This window comes from Dreissena polymorpha, chromosome 12, assembly GCF_020536995.1.
Source record: "Dreissena polymorpha isolate Duluth1 chromosome 12, UMN_Dpol_1.0, whole genome shotgun sequence".
Classification (NCBI taxonomy): Eukaryota; Metazoa; Mollusca; class Bivalvia; order Myida; family Dreissenidae; genus Dreissena; species Dreissena polymorpha.
The window spans coordinates 69,491,208-69,516,004 of record NC_068366.1 but is presented as its reverse complement, the minus strand read 5'-3'; the positions used below and the strand labels follow the sequence as shown (position 1 = coordinate 69,516,004).

Below are 24,797 nucleotides of genomic sequence, written 5' to 3'. Positions count from 1 at the left end.
TGATCATGTTGGTGATTTCTTGGTATCAGTATAAATAGGAGGAGGTTGCTGCGGTAAAACTACAAAATGGGCGGTTTTTAAGTTGATGACTAAAATAGTACTCAGTTTTTCATTTTAACATACTATTTATTCTTTTTTTTTAGCACTCTTCGATGAGAAAAGCTATTATTGATATTACTTATTTGTAAAAGTTTGACTTATTTATTTCATGTTGAGATAAAAATAAAAAATATGATAGACACATCCAAACTAACTTCATAGACCGATGTTAAATAAAATCAATTTGTCGTTTAAAACCACAACATTATAACAGATAACGAATTGCGATATTAATATGTCAACTTTTAGATAATTGTTTTGCAAGCAAACCAAAGTTAACTTACATAAAAGTGAAACTTAAACCACCATTAGCAGTAGGGTTATCATTGTTGTCTTGTGTTAGTGTGGTGGTGGTGGTGATAGTCGCGATAGTTGTAAACCTTGCTGTGTAAGTTACGCATCATATCGATAATGTATCAAGTGCCCATGTGTGGCTAAATTACTTACTTGATATATGTAATTAATAAAGAAAAATGGTTATAAACTTCTTGGATTAAAAAGAAAATGAGAGAAAAAAATCTCTCCCTCCCACCAAAACTGATATTAATAAAATACAAATATACAATACATTGTAATTTCATGGAAGTGTGTGTAGTTGAAAAATGCAAATGTTTTCTTATGGAAACGCGATTGAATAGAGTTTGAGTCTAACTAGTTTAATTAGTAATAATTGTATTAAATCGAGATGTTATCGAAACTAAGAAGATTTTTTTATTTTTAATTACATAAGTATTCGTATGTATGACTCTAGAATTAGTTCAGACAACGCTGAATGCTTTATGTATTTTAATATGTAAAAGCCAAGCCTATAGTGGGTCTTCCCTATCGATATGCAAATAACATGGCTTATTTCATTTCCAAGGGAACGGAAGATACCAAAATCATAATCTTATGGAAAATAATTATTTTTTTAAGTAAATTCATGCTTTTTCATCAGGAGATTACTAGACCATTACATACGTATTAATGTCGTGGAAACAAAGTACTCTGATTCAAGAAAACGAAGTACTCTGATTCAAGAAAACGAAGTACTCTGATTCAAGAAAACGAAGTACAAGACCATATCCAAAGTCAATTGTGATCATGATGATGGTTAAGTATTGGTATTAGTATAAGCCGTAGGAGTATGCAGAGGAGAAACCATGAAATAGTCAGTTACAAAGTCGTTGACTGAAAATAACACTCACCGGTACCTGTTTATTACCAGTAATTCTTTTCTTGCTCATACTTGAATGAGAAAATAATTGCTGATGATAATTATTTGTAATTATTTTACAAATATCTTTCATATTTAGATACAATATGACAACATGATAGACATATCCGTTCTAATTTAACAAATCAATATTTATTTAAATCCATTTGTCGTTTCGATCAAAAGCATTATATCAGATAACGGTATTCGATACACAAATTTAAACTTTTAGAGATTTTTGCAAACTAATCTAAGTTACTGCCTATCAAAGTAAAACTTCAACCACAAGTGGCAGTAAGGGAGTGGTGGTTGTTTTTGATTTGTTTTCTTTATTATTGCGGTTCTGGTAATGGTTCAGGTGGTTGTAGTGAACCTTGCCGTTTCAATCGCGCATCATATCGATATTGTGACAAGCTGCCTTATATGGCCTACTTACATGATTGGCCGTGCTCTGCGAAAAAGGGGTTTAATGCATGTGCGTAAAGTGTCGTACCAGATTACCGGTACCTGTGCAGTCCGCACAGGCTAATCAGATGACATTTTCCGCTTTTATGATATCTTTCGTTTAATAAAAGTCTCTGCTTATCAAAAATCCAGTTTCAGCGGAAAGTGTCGTCCTTGATTAGCCTGTGCGGAATGCACAGGCTAATCTGAGACGACACTTTACGCACGGCTCATATTATCTGATATAACTTAATGTCGACCACCATTTATAAACTTATTGGATTATGATTTTTATGGATCGGTAAGACCCAATACGAATATACAATAAGATTTAAATACATTGGAATGTGTGTAGTTGAAACATGCAGATGTTCTTAGGAAGCCGTTTATTACAGTTGTATTCTTGCTCGACACATATATGAGTTCAAATATAAGCTGTACCCGGCGTAATGCTCCCATTTAACCCGTTAAATGATAAATAATAAGTTGCATGTATCGAGATTTTATCGAAACTTGACAATACAATTATATTTTCCAATTACATACGTAGTAATAGGCATGACTCCTAAATGAGTTTGCACACTGCTGGAGATGTGTACTTAGTATTACGTAAAGACCAAGTATAGTTGGGGTGTCTTCCCAATTATTGTTCAAATGCAATTGCTAAGCGAAGTCGTTTATATAGTTATGATGTAGTGCGTTCAGTTACAGCGAACGTTCGCCAATGATCGTTCGTTTCCGATTCGGTCTTATTGAACGATAAGTTCGGCGCGAACGTTTCAAGATGGCGGCTCCCAGAAAATTGATTGCGATTTTGATTGAGGAAATCGCGAATAACAACATTGTATCAGAGGAAAGGTCGTCGGAAGACTAAATAACTGACAATTTCATAATACAAAACTATAAATACCCGTATTCTTTTTTAGATTAAGACTTAAATAAAAGATATTTCAAAAATAATAAAACCTATAATAGTTTTATTATAATTATAAGTGGTGTGGATGCGAGTGTTATTTTTCATTAGCGATCGAAATTTAGTGTAAGAGGTGCATTGAATCAGTTATAAAATAAAGCCCTAAAATAGCGCAATACATTACAATCTTCAAATGTAGTTGTAATTTTCTTTTACATTGAATGAATTTTCGTTTCGTTTACATTTAATGAAAATATTAATAAATTTTAGCATTCAAATGGAAAAAAAACACATGCATATTTTGCGAATTGAACTGTCTTTGAATGTACATGTATATTGAAAACTCTTTTGTAGTGATAATGAGCGATACAATTCTGGCATTTTATTATACCATAAATCTATACATTTATTTTACCCAAGCATTTTATATCCATATTATGATCAAACGCGATTGCTTGCTTTCACGATGATGTTTCGAACACTGCAGTAACGCACGATATTTAAACGTTATATTTGCAAGTACCCGTTATACGTTAATTGTGTAGCAGTAAATTTCCACCATATTTTTAATGTATTGTTATTATTAAACACTTTATTGTTATGTTTAAACAGAGACGTAGGTCTCTGGTTTAAACTGGCTAATATATATATATATACTTTATAGTTCCTGTTGATCCATTTCGGACAAATGTACGTCTATTCTTAAAATATGTTCAAATATTTTATTAAAGCAACTGTAAAGTTTTTGGCTTGACATGCCAATAGATGGCATGGAGGTATCATAAATCGTGTTTAATGATCAGACACATGCGGTCTATGACCCCATACAGAGATATACAAGTATAGGTCCCTGGGTTTATGACACCCTGTTCTCTTAGTAATTGTCTGGACAGTATCCGATCATATCGAGATAATCGGTTTGTGATTAACAAAGGGGCAATTAAACACTGGGTGGTTAAAAATGCTGAAATAAAGAGTGTCAACATTGGTGTGAACAATTAAATAAAACATTTACATGTATCAAGAGGATGTAGTTAATCTGTAACAAGGTAAGTTTTTACAGACATATAGGTTCAAATCAGTTTCTTTATGTTGATTACATAAAATCAATCAAATTGTTGTTTGTTTTCGTCCTTATTTGTGTTCGTTCATTGGATTCTATTTAATCTGAAAGAATTTCAATTTCTGAGTATTTTGTTGTTCTTAAAAAGGGTCGCGAATATGAATGAAACCTTATCACGATGCGGTTTATCAAACGCAAACAATAGCAGAATGGCCGCAGTGTTGACGGCCAATATTTGATCACGCGCAAACTTGACGTCATTATCGGAATCCCCAAAACCTCCTATACACTTTGTTTAAAATTCAATTCATTCTATGTACTACAAAAAATTGAAAAAAATATCGAAGTTACACTGAACAACAACGACAACTTATATGTCCGCCATCTTGGTTTCGCTAGCGAACTACCTCCCGAGAGGGTTCGCTTCGGTTCGCGAACGTTCGCTGCGAACCGAGCGTTCAATAGCGAACGTTCGCGACGGTTCGCGAACTATAGCGAACGTTCGCTGTAACTGAACGCACTAATGGTGTTCGAATTGAAGTTTCGCTCTAGAAAAGGGCCCCTATGCATGTTCGTAAAGTGTGATCGCAGATTTCATCTACTGTATAACCCCTTAATGAGCCCCACACGAGAGATGACGCAGCTTTCGCAATAGAGATAATCAGAGACGAGGCTTATCAGCAGCGGAGCAGGCGACAAAATTTTCAATCTGTGTAAATTCGGAATTTTCACGTACAATAAATAGCACACACACGGGTAAGTTGAAATAATAATATTTATTATATTCATCGTTGTTCTTTCAAGCGAATTTTCATGTTTTAGACGGAAAACATACGGGGTTTTTTTTTCCAGCAATAGTGTCGACAATAATCATGTAGTTTTTATTAGTCAGAAATGATGTACAGGAGGGATAAGTGTCCCTAGTTTACCATTTTTGCAATACTGCGAGTGCAAAAAAATTGCAACGCAAGTGAAAATCACATTGCAAAGTTAAAATGCAAACGCTATATAATTAAAATACGGATGTGTATTCTCATTAACTCGCAGTAACACGGCGTATGCCTGAACGGCTCCATGTCCAAAAATGGCGAATTAATTTGTAACGGACGCTGAGACGAATACATACTGGAAAATCCAGATCAATGAGAACCCTAAATTCTCATCCGTAAACATATTCATATAATCGGACATACATTGCGCATATATAAACTTGTGTATGAAGGGACATTTGTATTGTGGAAACAATGTGTAAATACCTCGATATAACCGAATCGTTAAGACAATATGATTATTTAGTCATAAGTACAGTTAGTCCTTTCAAACATGTTTCCAAATCCACAATTAGCAACTGGATAAAGAAAGTCTTAAACTCAGCCGGTATTGACAACCAGTACAAACCACATAGCACTAGATCAGCAGCAACTTCCAAAGCTAGCAAAGGAGGGGTTGCACTAGATCAAATTATGGCAGCAGCCGGGTGGACAAATGCAAAGACATTTGCCAGATTCTATTCACGGGAAATAGTACATAACACCACTAATTTTCAATCTGCTGTGCTGAACAAATGAGGTAGACATGTAAATAAACGGACATACATATCTATATGCAACAATGTTTGTATTATTTCTTTGCCTCCAATATTTCCTACAAATTTATAGAAAATTCTCTAAAATCTCGTGTGGGGCTCATTAAGGGGTTATACAGTAGATGAAATTGATAAATTAATCGAGCTTGTGCAGTCCACAAAGGCTAATCAGGGACGAGGACGCCACTTTCCGCCTAAACTGGATTTTAACAATAGACTTCATTTAAACTAAAAGTACAACACAGCAGAATACGTCGTGCCTTATTAGACTGTGCTGACTACATGAGCTAATCTGGGACGACACTTTACGCACATGAAAAAAGACCCGTTTGCACAGACCAACATTAATTGCGATAATGTGCACCTTATCTCCGTTGAACTGTCACTTAGATAGTTATATTACCAGGGGAAAACATAATATTTACAGTTTTTATATTGTATGGTTGTGGTACGTGCATTTGTTTTTGTGAAGCGTTTTTATCTAGGTGTTCTTATCCCAAGAAAAAATATAATACCTGGAATTGTATAGTCATTTGATCGCTTCATGTGCTTAGGTCTTATGTTTTAAGACTTAGCCCAGCCAGAGCAGCTCAGCTTCAAAGTGGCTTGATGCTCCATCAGGGTTTCTTGCGTTCGAGCCTCATAAAGACTAGGTTAACTGAACGCTTTCATGTGACTTCTCCTTAGAGATCCGAACCCATAGTCATGAATGCGCAACAACGTTCCATTATGGTGAATATTTCTGCTATATCATTGCAATATAGACCTTCAGACTACGATATGTATAGATCAAAAATAGCAGACCCAAGTTATGACCCGTGAGCGCGATGTGTGATTTTGAGCTTAGATAAATGGACCTTGGTCGTATTCGTATTCGCAAAACCGGCACATGACAAAGTTTCCATCTACTTATTTAAAACGGATCAGGAACGGGCACAGCGGAAGGACGTGCAGACGTTCCGATGGGATGATACCTAGGGGTCTACCGTAGGTTTTCCCGATAGTTATCTGATTAAATATATATATTTATATAAAAAAAATCCTTAAAGTCCCATTATATACAATCAATATATGAGTATAGCAACTTTTCATATGTACAGCATGCGTGACATACAAAACATTCAAGCCAGCATATTACATATAATTTATTTTTGTTCATTGAGAATGCATTACATTGCTCACATATGCAAATACCGATACTAAAATATCAAGATAGGTCCACATAACGCCAACAAAATATGGCAAACAATACAACATGCAAAATATTAAAAATTTAATTCAAAACAAGAACCTCAAAACAATATATAAATTAGCCGTGCTCTGTGAAAAGGGGGTTTAATGCATGTGAGCAAAGTGTCGTCCCAGATTAGCCTGTGAAGTCCGCTTATCAGGGACGACACTTTCCGCTTTTATGATATTTTTCAGCTTTTATGATATTTTTCATTTAAAGAATTCTCTTCTTAGCGAAAATCCAGTTAAGGCGGAAAGTGTCGTGGTTGATTAGCCTGTGCGAATTGCACAGGCTAATCTGGGACGGCACTTTACGCACATGCATTAAACTTCTTTTTTCACAAAGCATGGCTCAAATTCATTTAATACGTGTCAATTATGGAGATATGATAAAACTACGGTAAGCGAGCATGTCAGATAATGGTTTCCTTAATATGAATGAGATCTAACAATACTAAAACACAAGTTCGAAATATACATGTATACACGCATTTACAAGTCTTAGTAATTGGGACTAGGAGCATGAACTGAAGGATTCTTCCAAAATATGGGATTGGGATTGGTTTCAAATTACCGAATGATGCTTTACAAATATTTCTTGTCAATTATTCATCTCCCAAAATCTTAATAATTGCGAACAAAATTGAAAACAAAAGAATTGACGCACCATTAGAAAAAAGGTGTATGCATCAGTAGTGCGGCAAACACAGAAATTGTATTCACTATATATGACTTGTATACGCTATGATTATTTAAAAAAATAACATTTATATTGCACTTAAAGACATCCTTATTTATAGCATAATATTTTGTATTTATGGACAATGGGGCTCATTAAAATATTAATACACAATCTCCAAATAACACTATGAAATAGTCCGAAAAAAAGCACTATTGCTAAAAATGATAAAAACGTTTTAATAAATTTGTACATTATAAATGACGATTTCATATTCAAGTACGCGTATTTATTTTTTACAACCATTAGAAGCAAAACTTAATCATAAGCAATAAAAAACTTTTCAGAAATAAATATGTAAACGCAACCGAAATCGGCAATCAGTTTCGTACACAAGAAATCTCCAATTTTCAATGACGTGTCCGAAAATTCAGAAAATGCTATTCCTATTATGTAGGTTAATGAGACAAATATATACAACAACTGTTTTATGTCGCCAGTTAAAATAAAATAAAAGGTAATACATAACAATAAGATTAAGGACATCACACACAGGCATATCTAAATTTTGATTCATCTCATGCGTTGAATTTTCAATATTTTCCCAGTAAAATGTGGTATGATAAAAACATCGCAGACAGTGTGTAACAAAAAATGAAAGTCAATACACGAGTAACATGGGAATCAGCCTTCAATAACTAAAAAGGCAATATGAAACAAGTCGTGGAAAATGCGTGATAAAATGTGAGAATGTCCATTTGTATTTCCCAAATGTAGTATCAAGCGTTCCTCGTACAACTTTAGCACCACAGATCAGTGACTTTCAAAAGCACTCCGCATGCTTTTCATTATAATATTGAGAATAAATGCGAACCGAAGTCTTAAATATATAATGCTTTAACATCTTCAAAGTATTTACAACAAAATGGTTCTATAGCAATCAACAAGAAGTATCAATACTATAGAAGTAATATTATGTGTACCAACAATAACTCCTTCAACCACATCGCGTAATAAAATAAAAACCTATGCATTTTTAAAGTGTAACAAGACACAATACAATTCTTTGGTACATGTTCGATCACACATTAAGGCAATGTAAACAAAATGCTGAAATTTCGACTTCATCGGATTAAGTCCACCGCCTCGAACGGAATTCCATGATGGCGGATTTCAAAATGGCCGCCATTCACTTTTGAATTCCAAGATGGCGGTTTTCAATATGGTCGCCACACGCTGCTGTCTGCGTTCGAGCGACCCAGACGTGGCGGTGAGTGGCCGCCGACTATCACCGAGGCGTCCGAATGATGAGGCGAATGATTCGTCTGCATTTCTCGTTCGTTGTCTCGTATATGATTATTGTCCATCTGCATCCTCAGAGAATTCGGCGGGGACATCAACTGTCGCTCTTGACGTGCGGAAATTTCCATTGGCCTTTGAAGCATCATGTCGACCGATTTCTGGCCAAGGATTTCATACGTACGCATCTCTCCCGTCGGAGCATAAATAGTGTTTTGCAAATTCTGAATCGGTGCGGAATGAAGGTGCGGATATCCGGTCATTAGGCCGGCCGAAAGTTGCGGTGACGATGGTATAGTGAACGAGGAGGAGAAAGTTGACTGGTGGTTCATGCTGCTGAACAGATCAGACGACAACATCTGGTATGAACTAGACGGCCCAGTGTTACAGTGGCCAGACAGCGACGATATTGCGCGACTCTCTTGGAGAATAGCCAGATTTGACGCAGACGTGTTGAACGGAACTGACAGTGCCGCGGAGTTCAGAGGGAGCGATTCAGAAAAACGGGCATCTGAAAACTGAAGACGCGCCGGCAATCTGATTTCCATGCGATGTGGATCGGACAACAGTGGGTAAGAGCGGTCAATGTGCGCTGCTTCCTGTGACGTCACGGGCACTTGCAGGTCTGTAATGCTGGCAAGGCTGGTGAAACGGGGGTCGGACAGGGAGATGTCCATATCTGGCGGCGACAAACGATGACCTATAAGTGGAACATAATTTTAGTTTAGAAACCAAACCCCAAAGGACAAGCAAAACATATCCTAATTAGTTTTTGTTCTGAAAACAGTGTCATATGATATTTAAAGTAGCTTTCCAGTATTAAATCTTGTTAATACATACATCTAATTTAGTAATTTAATCAAATTTTGCAATTTAGTTAAAAATGAATTCCGTGGATATATTCCTAAAAGTAATTATAGAGCTACATATGTATACATATGCAACAACGTTTCTTCGTATTTTCTACGACAGTATATTGTATCCAAATGCAAAACACACACGTGAATACCGTGCGTATGTTTACCTAAATTTGAAATGCTTTGCGACTGCGAGTACGCCCCAGGACTTCCGGTGTTGGCCTGGAAGATGCTCTCTTTTGTGTATGGAGGCAGAGAGTCGAAGCTTTCCCAAGGACTACGGCGGTCTGCTGCAAATGACAACGGTACCGTAAGATTCGTGTACAACTGGGTTTAATGCAGTCCGCACAGGCTAATCTGGTACGACATTTTCCGCCTAAACTAAGTTTCATTTAGAAGGGACTTTCATGATCGAAAAAAATCCATAACAGCGTAAAGTGTCGCTTCTGATAAGCCTGTGGGGACTGCACAGGCTTATCTGGGACGACACTTTACGCACACGCATTCAGCCAAGTTTTTTCCAGACCGATCCTCAATGTTTGAGTTGCATAGCGATTCAGGGAGGCAAGGGCACAGTTCATTATAGTATTACTTTGCTAATATGTAAGTTAAGACAGTACAATGTATATAAAATAATGCACAAAACAATTAACATGTCATAAAGGACGTATGTAAACTTGTCAGAAAAAGGGACACAAAACGACAACACAAATTACTGATCATGAGATGATCGAACGACACATTCATAGGAATTATCCACACTGCTCCACACACTGTATATTCTCTCACCGGAATTATGGTATCCGTTAGTGTCAGACGACGGATGGAGAATTCGGCGGGAACCGTCGACCCCCTGTGTGTTCTGTCGGAGCGTCTCCAGTTCTGCCAGGTGGGCAGGCAGGCGGCGGTTGGGACAGGAAGGGTCCGACATGGGCCGCTCCATCGGAATGTCGATTGGACCACGGAGTATCCGGCGGTCATCTGTTCGCAGTTCTGGAAAAAAATGAAAACATTTACATACGTTGGCTGCAAAATCAAATGCCGGTCTGCTGGGATACAAACTTTAGCGTATTCCCTATAATATATTAACGTAGATCTTCTTGGAATGCTTAATTTGCCAATGTGATAATTGATATAAAAAGTAAAAGAACATACAACTGTTAATTATATTTTCAAGAAAAGCGATCGTGAAAGCTGTTTATGTAATGCTTTAATGTGATTTATATGGATATATCATTAATTTAGATACGATAGCTCACTGTTTCAAACAGTGAAAAATATAAGTGAAACTTGTTGACGTCATAAGGTCATGAATAGTTTACCGTTTAATTCTTTTAAATTAAATAAACGGTAGAAGAAAACGCACTAAAATCGGTAGGTTCTCTTTTTTTCTTAACTTGTGATCATTACACATAAAAACGTTTACTGGTGGCTGTGCAACTCATGATATATTAGTTTTCTGATCGCTCGTGAACTATTATCAATACTTTTCACACACCAACAAATATTCTCTACATAATATAGAAATGTGCTTTCGGTTCCATGCATGGAAACGATGTAAATACTTTGATGTTGAGATATAATGATAGTGTTCAGTACAGCGTTCACCCTTTCCGTCTCAGAAGCAAAGTGATATTGGCTTTATGCACACAGCATAAAACCAGAACAGCCTGGAAGTAACTCGCTGTCTGTTGTTGCTTATTTAGTTTTTTTGTTGTTGTTGTTGGTTTTTTTGCTGTTTGCTGCTTATCAGTATCTTAGGGTTTGAAATGAAGCCCTTAAACCTTAAACCTAGTAAGACCGGTCTTAAATTTAATTTGATTTTCATAAGGACAACACACGCGTCGAATTGCGTATCAAAGTGGTTAAGGATTAAATAGGCTACATACTAGTCTTGCTGCGGGCTTCTCTGGGTCCGTCTACGGTGACCTTAATGGCCTTGTTGTAGGTGGCGATCTGAGGCGGGTGGGTCGCCACGATGATCGACAGTGTGAAGCTCTTTCCTGGAAAACAAGAAATGACGACTTCCGGTTAACACATGACGCAGACGACAAATTACGACTTCAAGTTAATAAATGGCGCAGATGATTTCTAAATAACACGTCACACTGACGATCTTACAAAATCAACACAGACGCGTTCCTGCTTGTGACGCAATTTTGAGCTACAAATACGGAATACACTTATTGCAATCCTATAAGGTATATCATAAGTATTACAAAACGTCATACACACATATATATATATATATATATATATATATATATATATATATATATATATATATATATATATATATATATATATATATATATATATATATATATATATATATCCGAAACATTGTAACTATGAATGAAGTATTGTCTACATAGCGTTGAAATATTAGTCATGGTTTCACGGTCTTGATTTTGAATTGATGCATCGTGCATGTTGTTATTGTTTTTTCTAAGTATATGAAAATAATGAGAATTGTTTTAATCTACTTCACACAGGAAATAACTTTCACGTCTTTATAATGAAATGCGTTAATGTCGGCCTGCAAATACCACAGCTAGCATTATAGCGCATATAGTTTTATTAAACAGATTGTTATGTTTTCGTTTGGAGTTTTTATTCAATCGCATACATAGACGCTCATGTTGCGAGAAGCCTCGTTTTGGTGTAACATTCGCATACTGAAAGTTATTGCAATTCGTGTTCAACCGGAAACAAATAAAATCACAATCATTTATGAAAGCGAAAGTTATTTTGGCATAGGTATGACGAGAGTCAATTTTTCAAATGCAGAGAGCCTCGAAGAACCGACAGAAATTATGCAATAGCACATGTTTGAAAACAATCCAAAGATTGCTCTGTGATAACAGGGCTTAATACATCTGCATCAAGTGTCGTCCCAGATTCGCAGTTCGCACAGGCTAATCAGGGACGACACTTTCCGCCTAAACTGGTTTTTACTCAGTGAAGACTTACTTTCACAAAATACAATAAAAGCGGACTGCGCATGCTAATATGGGACGTCGCTTGACGCACATGCATTAAGCCCCGTTTTCCCAAAAACGCTGCTTATTTATATTTGAGCAGTCAAAGAAATATGTAAAAAAAAATGTTTTTTTTAAGATTTCAAATTATACATGTTCACTTTAATATCTTATTTGCTCCTAATGATAGTGGTCCACGCAAGTTTTGTAAAATATGCATTATTCTGTAACATTTCGTACTTCGCAACAGAAATCTTAAGTTAATTATCAAACTCCCCGTTTGTTAGGACTATAGCTACTGTCCCAAGGGAAGGTTTCGAAATTATTGGAGCACGGAGGCCATATAACTAATAAACCGAATAGAATATTACAGCATAAGGCACGTGTGGGGTAGAGTAGTGCCGAGGGAGTGCACCGAGGTTCATAAAACAGTCAAGGACACGCCGATTAAACGCCTACTCAACCAACCCACTGTAAAAGCCGAGCCTCTATCTAAAAATAGACAATATAGTAGTCCGCTTTTCATTCATACACTTCATGATTGGTACCCGATTCACCTTTTCATACAGTTAGCTGGTTACCCAACATATGAATCACACTTTACCTTGGTTTTGCATGAATGAACATATTTAAATATCGGGAACCACCAAGGTTTCATTGATAAAAATTGTTAAGTACGCTGGAATGCATGGGATAGTACATTCCACACATACCGTATCGTACACGGCTATTACGGCGTGTGATAACCTGATTACTGTTCACATACCGTATAATCATTGCGATTTATGTTCGTGGAATAAAAACAAGTTGATCGGTAGTCATTTTGTTGCAAAGTGCATAAAAGTACACCAATCCAAACATCTCGCCTTTTGAATGGCCAGTTATATGAAACGGATTCTTATAAATCTTATTGTTTTATGCACATAAATGCTTAAGTTTTAATCAACAATGATGCGATGTACTAACTTTAAGGCACATGCTTTTGTTTTAGATGTTTTAATACCCTACCATTTACATAAAATCTTCAGTTTCTTCATCATTTCCCATCAATGATTGTCGAATAAACGGCCACACAATTTAAAATAATTGTTTGTTGAATACAAAAAAAGAGTATGACTTCAGGACAAAGATATAGATATGTGTTTCCTATTTGTTTTTGCCTTTCGTTTGTTTTCAAATGCAAAGACTGGGTGGCACTAAAAACGCCACTGAGACAATTAGTTATTTCAGTTTTGTAATTATGTTATTTTAAGAATAACAAACTTAAATTTCTAGACAGGAATACAAATTTTTTCAGGAAACTGGTAAAATGCAATTTTCTCGCAGCATGCAAATGCGTGCGTATCTAGGAATAACTATTTAAAGACGCAGAAAATAACTCCTTTCTATGCCACGACGGCTGCAGCGGTTCTTTTCATCGGAAATATGTCCACAGAGAGAAGTGATTCACTCTTAAGACAATATTTCTAGATAATATAGGAATAATTATCTGCTTGACTGTTCTCCGTGGTGTCATCTTTACGCTGTAATGTGACACAATTCGGGATCATTTCGCTTCACAATTGTATTGCCCTTTTGAAGCTTTAATACCTTCTATACGGAAGAACTGATATTGCTTTGAAATTAAAATCTCTCTCGGATTCAGGATGGTTTTTTGACTACCTTCCTGTATTTTAATTGTAGAATACATTATTACGGAATATGTGTAGATTTAATAGATTTTTACCTTACGATTTCTTCCTAAAGTATTTGGTTTATATTATTTCCTTAAAATGGAAACATTTCCGATTAGTGTTTCGGTTTCAGTAACAGAGCTCGGATTGTCTTTGTCCAACATTCGTATTTCAAGTCACAAACGGAACATCATGGTGTTTACTTTCCGATGTAAATTTGCACAAAAATACCATTGTCGTCGCTTTGCAAAAAAAATATATCCGGTTTCCAAATCTGACATAATGTGCAACATAAACGTCAAATCGACAGCTTTGAATTGTTAAAAGTTTAATACTTATAATTTAATTATTAAACCACAGGAGATTACTAATTCATATTAACTTTAACTAATGTTAACTAACGAATCGGGAGATGATTTTAAAGTTCGTGAACCCTTTAAGCAGCTTTAAAGCCATTCATAAAACAAGACCACACTAAAAAAGAAAACAGTAGCCCAATATGACAGGTAAACAGTGAACAGATCTGTTTTGCATACGGAATCAGTTATGTGGTTTTTTATCGACAGATGTTTGCTAAATGATCAATGGATTCGAACCAAGTCACTTTTATCCGAGTTTTCCTTCTAGAGACGAATGCTTATTGAAGATTTAGTGACTTTGCTACAGGCTCGGGTTTCTTAAAGCTTCAAAAATTAGTCGTAAAATGATTAATTGACGCTTGATTAAAATATATTTGCTTACACCTGGTACATAGAAGCTTAATTGATAATTCGAAAACATGTCATGAGCATGACGAATTATAAATTATATTTACCGATTAAGTGTCGACATGACGAGAACACAAGTCTTCATTTTTATCCACTTTTGTCATTTATATTTATATCTTAGTTATAACTAGTTTTATTGTATTGCTTTTATATATATTTGAACCCTGTTTGTTTCATATTTAATTTATTTATTGAAGGGGATGGAATATATGTCTCGACCACAACCGAACCCAAACACTAGTCCAATACCATTATTAGGTGTTTTATTATTATAATAATTATTATTATATTTTTGTATATTATTATTCAAGCTATCAGGAAGGTTAAACTATTAAATGATGGTTAAGGCAGATCTTTAAAATATAATCTGTAATATTAAAAACGTACTGTTCCAATAATAGATCAGCCAGACAATTAACAACCTGTTCTACAAAACCGTAACAACAACTTGATGTCTTAATATGCATATCGAGTGCACATTTACGTATTACGTCTACGTCTAACGCTTCCGCAAAACAAAACGCTTTCCTTGAATCGCGTTAAATCGTGTACAGGATCACACTATGTGCCCACCAATCAGATGTCAGCTTTCTGACGTAATATTTGAGGGGATTTTACGAAAGAAGAAAACAGAACTATAATTAACAGAACGAACGTAAACAAAACAAGCTGATGGATTGCGATAACGGCTTTACATACGTCTACGTACACTACGTCACTTGTCTTTGCATTGACAAAGTTGATTAAACGCTGCAACGCGAATAACACGCAGTAAAGGGTTTAAAGTGATGATTAAAATACTAGTAATGTCATCAACGAGGAAAGTTAATTGAAAGTTACTCACAATCAGTACTTCATACGTCAAACGTAATTGACTAACGATATGTGATAATTCGCTTATAAACCCGTCAGCTGACGCGTAAAACGTGTCGCGGACGATTGTTCATGTAACGTCCGAACGGTAATAACTTGGTCTATGTGACTTATCGGACGACTATACATCACGAAGGAATGACTGTACAGCGTGAGTCAATTACTTGCACCCTTCCTGCACCAATATAATGCGAGACACGTGTTGCTCCTTGCTGTTTGAAACGGAAACAAAACCATAAGTGTGCCCATCGTGTTTATGAAAACAAACTCTCTATTTAGCATCAAATTTAAATAAAGCTATTTAGATAGTCCATGTCCGTAACTTTTATAACCGTCATATGCATAATCACCAGTACCACGGGCATCAATATAATAAATAGAATTAAACAACGACATACAACCATCAAACATGCTTGACATACGATTAAAATGGTCATGATAACAAAAGAAATCGCACCATGATTGAATATGTAATTGTCAATTACAAAACAACCAAGTGCTATACAAACTTTCCGAGCGATACATGATACAGGCTAATAAAACGAAACACGACAGTAACAAGGTACCTAATAAAATAAAGAATGCTTTTTATATATGCTTTATGTGCCAAAATTCTTTAAATACTGGACATTGCTACCAGCCGTACAAGGGCCATCCTTCGTTCCGAATAGTTAAATCACGTTGGAAAAATCTTGCATTAATGACCGCTTGCATAACAAAGAATTTCAATTTAGACGCGATATTGACTAAATCATTGGGCTATTTAAAGTTGCCGATAAGTTTGTAACACAAAGACATCCGAGGTTAGTCATCGCTGAATTGGTCATACTTAGTGACATTCTTTTATTGCAAAACTCGGCCACCGTGACTTATTGAAGGACAAAGTTCGGACCGAAGTTGGCAAGCAGAAAGGGTCATGAGTGTTCGCACCTTAAGAATTATAAGGGGTCAGCGACATAAAAACGGACGTGGGTGCAGGAAATAAAGCGATGTATAAGAACGTCTGTATGAGCTGTTGAATAAAAAGTAAATTCATGAGGAAATTAGCTTTATGAAAACTTCCTGTCATTTGATTGATTTTATCCACTTGTACCCTCATACCGAGTGACCATGAAATTAAGCCAGTCAATCCCTGGGATGGAATGATGTTTACTCAGAAAAGGGGACAGTGGGGCGGAATACATTTTAATATGCTCCAATAACACTTCGAAGCTCTTTATTTCTGGATGCTCAAAATCAAGAGGCATTTTCAGATATAACTGAACAATAATACAGTTGCAGAGGGAACACTTAGAGCTACTCCATGCGCAAAACATAAACAAGTTTATGACATCTTAGTAGAACGATCTGATATATAACATTTCATGGCACACACAAAAAACGCATACGCTTCGCAGATTTGTGCGTTCATATCCTGACGCAATATGCCATAGATTTTTTACCGAAACAAACCCTCGCCTGATGCTATCGTTTTCTGATTGCGGATATTTCATAACATTGTTGTGATATAATGAACCACTCTCAACACGGCAAAGTGTCTAATTTAAAACCACAAGCCTAATTGCGATCGTCTAATACCGCAACATTTGTGTTGATAACAGAAAAACAACAATATGCTGCGTTCCTTAAACGCTGCTTCCCCTGATGGAAGCCATGTCGGTATCGATTCATTTGCCCATACATGTATTTATAAGTCTTAGTCCAACGCTCGGTCAATGTCAAGGTCAATATGAGGCCACGTGATTCGATGTGCTGAGTGTTTGCCGGAAGTATCAAGCTTTTCAGAGAGGATCATTATGGTAAGGTGATGTTGATGTGTTGCTAGTAATCAAGTAACATACATGCAAGTATCAAATCTTTGCACCAAGAGTTATTGATGAAATCATAAACGTGTCGCCTAGGGTTAACCTCGAATGGACGGACAGACGTTCGGACGAACGGAATAACGGACAGGATTCGTGCCTGTCGGCATCAGATGATTCCAGCAGCATAACATTTGTCGGCGTGAACATTCCGAATTTCCATGTATGAATTAAACACGCTTTCGTCGCTTACAAAGACAAGTTAAATTGTGATTGCCTTTATTAAAAACGATTACCCAATATCGCATAGGACAAATGAAACATATTGCTTTTTTATTCGATTCGAAAACGAAACTGTAATGTACTTATACATAATAATAGTTATATACTACGAACCAAATAAAGTTGTCTTCGATGAAATATTCTCATCAAAATCACTTGAACTTTAATTTTCGTTTTCTGCCCCCAGTGGATACGGTGCCGGTGATTAGAAGGCGTTTGTGGTCAGCGGTCAATTAAAGGATCGCATTTGGGAGGGGGGGGGGGGTCAACATCACAGCGCGGGTGTGGGTGGGTAATTGTACCTTCCTTGGTCAAGCGTTCACAAAATACACCCAATTATGACTATACTCTTTTGTCAAAGCGCGCGTTTGTAACACAAGTGTTTCGCATTTGTAATAAACCATTAGTGAAAGTAGCCAGAAGGCTCACCAATGCCCAGCTTATCGCCAGGTGGGCGTATTATTTTGTTTGTTTGTACCTGTAATCATTACAAAATAAAGTTTTAATAAACGTGTCAAAACTGTGTCACAAGTCCTGCGAACAAAATTAACCCATTTATTCCTAGTGGACTCTCCCATCATTCTAAATGGGATCAATTTATTTCCAAAATTAGGGATGTCTAGTATATTTATTTCTATATTAAGAATATTTTTAACAGAAAATCCTTTAAGCAAACAGCGCAGACCCTGATGAGACGCCGCATCATGCGGCGTCTCATCTGGGTCTACGCTGTTTGTCAAGGCCTTTTTCTAGACGCTAGGCATAAATGGGTTAATTCTGAAAATTATATATTTAACATGAGCAGTATGATATTTTCTAAGCTCATATTAATACAACTAACGTTGTTCAATACAACAAACATTAACAAGTGTACCGATTTAAACATCAACAACTGTGCCGCTTTTACAAGTAATAACGTTATTAAATACCGAAATATTTGCCTGTGGTCAGCGGAAAGACCTTGAGCCGTAATGGCAAACCAACACCCGGCTTCCTAGCCATCTAAACAGCCATAACCGCACACTTTCTCAGTGTGCAGCGACACGGTTCGCCATGTCGGTTCGCATTCCGCGGTTTCCCGCGGCCGATCAGACCTTCACCGGGATATAACGAACTCGTCGGCGGCAAAGGCCTTAATTCTAGAACTGGTATACTGGCAGTAATAATTGTTGATTGCTAATTTGCATTTATTGTTTTCGACAGCTTACTGCTTTTATTATCTTTAATATTGATCATATGCATTGAATCGTTAATCCATTCGTTCTTGTTGTTTGCGGCATCATTGAAGCTTACCAGTATAATTTAGTACGTGTAACAACAGTTGTTCGTGTAACAACAGTTATACTCATAGCAGGTTCGTGTACACCGTAATTAAACCACCCACTTGCGGCTATATACAGCGTTAAAGATAATATGTAAAAAAAATCTATTTCTCTGAAGAAATATTGTCAGCAGGTTAATAATTAAAATCTATTACTAGAACATATTGTTGATACGGCCACCTACATCAAGTCTTAAAATATATCACATCGTCCTCCGATCTTCCGCCGACGCGCGAAAGCAGACGCCACGTGGGAGGCGAGGTCACTCTTTTCAACAGCAAATGAGCCTCGCTCTGTGAAAAGGTTGGGGTTTTTTAATGTGCGTAAAGTGTCGTCCCGGATTAGCCTGTGCAGTCCGCACAGGCTTATCGGGGACGACACTCTCCGCCTTAACTGGATTTTCGTCAAGAAGAGTCTTTCTTTAAACGAAAAATACAATAATAGCGGAAAGTGTCGTCCCTGCTTAGCCTGTGAGGACTACACAATTACTCTCGGACGACACTTGATGCAGATTCAGTTAACCCGCTTTTTACAGAGCGAGGCTTATAACATATCAATGAGCGCGCGTAGCAACAGTTGCTATGGACACGAGAATCCACAAAGCCCACCCTAGGTCACGTCTCAAACAACAAGTCAGCTCGGGTCGCCCTGTCCCTCTTGCAGCGCGACTGTCCACTTCCTGTACTTAAGCTTATTACTCCCAGAACACGCCATTATCTACTCAAACATCACGATCACGATGGGGTTTGTCTTGTTTATGCCAGCGCTCAGCGGTTAATACTTTTTATGATTGCATGAACAATGATCGGCTGCGAAGTTTCGCTCAAATCTCCGCAATATTGTATTGATCACTTGCAGGTGAATTCACGAGGCGAGAGTTATTAATTCGAATGAAATTTCTTCGCGACTTCACACGCATGCACGACTGCCTTTTTTACGTTTTCGATGTTCATGAAGCAGACGTTATAACCACACGATTGACTTGCACAGGGAAACATACATTTTAAGGACAATTAAAGACACTCAATACCAACATATTACCGGAACACTGTATATACGTGTGAATCAACATATAAACATGAAATCTTTTTACGGACAAGAAAAAGGTGACGAATATTGATTGTGAAAATGCTGATTTTAATGATTATGGTGATAATGTTTGTTTTTATTGTAACCACATCTACCGGTTTGCAAATTATAAGCTTTAAAATAAGGCTATAAAACACGCGGTTTACATCTAAATGCTTCGTCAATGTTTGGATTATGTCAGAGTAGATTATTTTCTAAATAAACATGAAATGACTTTGCGTTTTTTTCCGAACAAAGACCGCAGTTTTATATCCTTTCGGTTACCCCGAACAAAGAGACAAAGACCAGCCTGTCGTCGACACGTCCGAATGATAACATATGTAAACGTTCAATCTCAATAGTCGCACTTAAATTAAATAGTTCACAGTTTCCTGTCTGAGTCGCTATCTTAACGCGATCAATAGAAACATTACAAGAGCAATATTGAATAATGAAACACTTTAAATCAAATATTAAAATAACACAACCTTAACCCATTTATGCCTAGTGGACTCTCACATCCTTCTAAATTGGATCAATTTATTTCCAAAATTAGGGATGTGTAGTATATTTATTTCTATATTTAGAATATTTCTTACAGAAATTCCTTAAAGCAAACAGCGCGGACCCTGATGAGACGCTGCATCATGCGGCGTCTCATCTGGGTCTACGCTGTTTGTCAAGGCCTTTTTTCTAGACGCTAGGCATAAATGGGTTAATTATCGGCAAAGCTATTTATATCGTGATTTTTTCCAAATTTCAAACACTGTGGAACAATAATAATTATTAAACCTCATCCACCCCTACCCCCACCCACCCCCAAAAAAATCCTTTCATACGGAAATAAAGAAAAAAATCAATCGAAGACAAAGGGGATTTATGTGGCATCGATCATAAGAGTGCGTATTGTTCTAGGGGTTCCAGGCCACAATCAAACCAACATGCGCGTGCCAAGTGATCCCCTTGGCGCCCATGTGCCCAGGCAAGGTGGCTAATGTGTTTTGGTCACCAATCATCGTATTTCTGACAGTATGAAAGGAAACACTAGCTACGGGTGGTTGTTTTCTCAAGTGTCTTTTCCATTTAATTTAACAAGTCGCCTTTTTGTCAATGAATTGATAAATTACGGCATTCATATTTCTTTTTTCATGTTCTTTTTAGCATGCTGCGTAGCAAAGTTGCATTGTTCTTATAACTTCATTCGTATTTCACTGCTCATATTATATTGTGTGCTCCTTACGAGTGGTTAATAGATGTTGATATGAAAAAGATTGATTTTATTTGCTGCTGCTGCTGCTGCTGCTCTTACTATGATCACGATAATGATCATGATTATTGTTGTTGTTTTTTTTACAATCTCTATTAAGTTGATGATTATGACGAAGATGAGGAGAAGGATATCGACGACGAATACAATTATCATGATAATGACCATGATGATGGTGGTGGTGGTGATGAGGATAGTTGTAATGATTATCACGACGACGAAGATGCTGATGTGGATCTGCTGTTGTTGTTGCTGCTGCTGCTAATTATGATGATGATGATGATGATGTTGATGTTGATGATGATGATGATGATGATGATGATGCTGATGATGATGATGATGAAGATGATGATGAAGATGATGATGATGATGATGATGATGATATTGGCATTGACGATGACGATTGCAAGAACGATGACGATAACAAGGACGAAGAATATGCCCGTAATCGTTCAATGTTATCGTTACTTCCAGTTTCACATGGAAAGGCTCGCAAGCACCAACTTGCATGCAGTGCTTGCTTGAGAACGACACAGTTCTCAAGTAGAGATTTCATATCAACTGTCAAACAGTGCGGAGTGGACACCTGTCAAATAGTGATGGAAACGTGCATTTTGCACAACAACTTTGCAGCTAAAGTAGTCCGGAACAATTATCGTTCATCGCATCGATCGCGCTCGTGTCACGTGCGACGTCTTACTCCCGAACTTAGTGCACGGTAACCTTGCGACTTGATTGTTACCTCTATAGAGCACTTGTGTCAGTGGGTCAGAAAAGTCACGAAGTACTTGGCCAGAGTCTGGGAACTACTGTTATACGTGTGACACTTAGGCTAGCCGCACGATCTTATGGCATTGTATGTCAGTACAATTATTTTAAAAAAATGTTGGTCTACTAACCCAGTCAATCTTAAGTGACTTTAAAGAGGGTGTAATAAACAATTGTCGTGTGAAAAAAAATACTGTATGATTTGTACATAGGAATAATGATAACAGGTGGCGTGACAAGAATTTACGCATTAAAAAATATCATATTTTAATGATTGTCCACTGTTTGATAAAATCAGATGCTAAAATACACAAAATTCCCATTTACAGAAAAGCACAATAATTTACCCAGTGCCCATTTTCTTTTAATCGATGCATGCATTTAATCAGCAATTTTGGAACACATTCGCGAGACGTGTAAAATAAAACAACATATTATTATTGCTGCTGCTAGTTAATACAATCAGAATGCAAATAAATAAAGCCCTATTTAGCATACAAATTCATTTTGCAATCGCTTGCCGTGCAATAAAATTGATCAAGATTATGATTTCAGCGATTCATTAAAAAAATAATGTGTTTTTTTTTCTCGTTACATCGCCTCAAAACACGTTCCGCATCTGATCAAACGTAGCAATTATCAATTAAATAACCCGCGTTTTGTAGCACGCCTTTCTTTCAGATTTCCAGCGTGCCTGTTGTTTCGTCGATTAGAATAGTAATTCTTCGAAATGTGCACTTTTCCTCAATCCATTTCTTTTAATTAAAATGTTCAGATGCAAAATCACCCAAGACCAGCGTCTTTTGAGCACGTGCGCGCTATGGCAACTAAACGCACGTGTCGTATTACAAGATAATAACTATGTAAGGCGCGTGGCAGCGTGGGCTACTGCCATAAATTCAAAACATATTGTTCCGCGGCTAGTGGCCCCTTTAAAACCCCTGTAACCCCGAAAAACTATGACAGCAGGGTGCGGATCAATTTTGCGTCTTGAAAACTCACAAAATCACAAACCAAGAAAAGTCGTTATAAAGCTTTTGTCTGCGGTTGTGTTTTATTACAAACGCTAACATTTGGTTCCAGGGCTTTTGTCGCGCGTATTTTCTTGGCAGACGAGCGCGGTTCTTTGTTTCCACGCGCCGAGTTTTGTCGTCTGCCGATGGCTTAAGATTATGAATTTTCTGGGGAAATATGCAGATTTGAGATTTTATCAAAGTCTTTGCTTCTTTCAATACGATGGTTACCCAGACCGCGTAGTATTGATCTAATTAAGCAAAAATATCACACAAGTCCGCAGAAGTGAAAACTAACCAGATTTACAAGGAAACGGAAAACTTTAATGGCTTAACATGAGATCTGTCTTAAACACAAGAGAACGGTAAGGCTTTCATAGCACGAATCTTTTAAACGTATTATCTTGAAATATAATGTGGTCTCTTTCGGAACCGGGAGCTCGAAGCAGTATTAAGTTAAATGATCTGGTAAACGTGTGAATAAACAAGATAAAAGATACAACAATAGTGTGACTCAGCCACACACAAAACACAATTTTAACAACCAAATTCTCACATGAATAAACTTTGAAGACGCGATTTACCATATATGGTAATGTTTACTACATTCATTGTTACATAGTAGTAAAACTGACCTCGCATTAACCCTTCTGACGTCATACAGGTAAACCGCTTTAGACCAATCAAGAGCTTAGCGTTCGTATCGATGGCGAATTGTAAACTTACGTACGTTTAAAAGGCAATTGTCATGGTTAAACGCTGTTTGCTTTACTTAGTCACAAGGAATTAAAGATGCAAGTTATCAAGAGACAGAATTTGTAATTGTCAATTAAGCACCAGGTTATAACAAAGCATGCAGTATTTTTATGATTCAATTGTAACATAAGGTGTGTCTGCTGTGTGTTTAAAATCAAGTGTCTCACTAACAGACGCCCACAATGCACATACATGCTTCTCTTTCAATAAGTAATCGTTAAACCTTCCCAGCTGCTGTAGAGTATTACTTAAATTATTAAATTTCAAAACACAAAGAATTTTGGTCAGCACTTAGATACCCCCAATTCAATTCACCCACCACTACGCCGGTCCCGCTTAAAACATTAAAGTACATTGATATCATCTTGCTCTGGCAAAATACCCTCTTTAAACTCGATAAAAAAGAAACGTTTCGACAAAATGAAACCTTACTCGATGCGTAAGTTCAGTTACAATTCCCAGTATAGTACTACCCAAAATAAACCCATTGAACTGTGTTCATTAAGTTGTTTAAAAGTCTCATAGTTGTATTACACAGTAGCAGCTATAACAGCAACAGAACCAAAGCGGCAACTGAAGAAGTAGTTAGGGTAGTCATTAATTTATTTATTGTACGTACATTGAAAATTAAATAAATTCCGATTCCACTTTGATAACTATACAAAATATGATACGTTTATTAGAGTAATTAGGAAAGTAATGTAAATTTTCACTTTGAACAAGCAGCAGGAGTTAAAACAATTGTATCTTAAATGCAGTTTACTCTTTAGCAAAACCCGACCCGGTGAAATATTTTTACAACGCATGACTAAACTTTTTCGGCGAAACATTTTATGAATAACAAGAAAGGCGAAGCTACCA

At 36.7% G+C, this 24,797-nt stretch overlaps 1 protein-coding gene across 2 annotated transcripts in view; it reads right to left on the bottom strand.

Annotated features, from left to right (window-relative positions):
* Nucleotides 1-6,431: 6,431 nt before the first annotated feature.
* LOC127853225 (runt-related transcription factor 1-like) overlaps nt 6,432-24,797 on the bottom strand; it is a 49,242-nt gene continuing 30,876 nt past the window's right edge. For both annotated transcript variants that reach the window (XM_052387514.1, XM_052387515.1), the window contains exons 3-6: nt 11,254-11,367; nt 10,154-10,357; nt 9,532-9,654; nt 6,432-9,207 (exon numbers count right to left, since the gene is read on the bottom strand). In XM_052387514.1, coding sequence (XP_052243474.1) covers nt 8,426-9,207; nt 9,532-9,654; nt 10,154-10,357; nt 11,254-11,367 — 1,223 coding nt within the window. In that variant the 3' untranslated portion in view covers nt 6,432-8,425. The remainder of the gene's footprint in view (nt 9,208-9,531; nt 9,655-10,153; nt 10,358-11,253; nt 11,368-24,797) is intronic.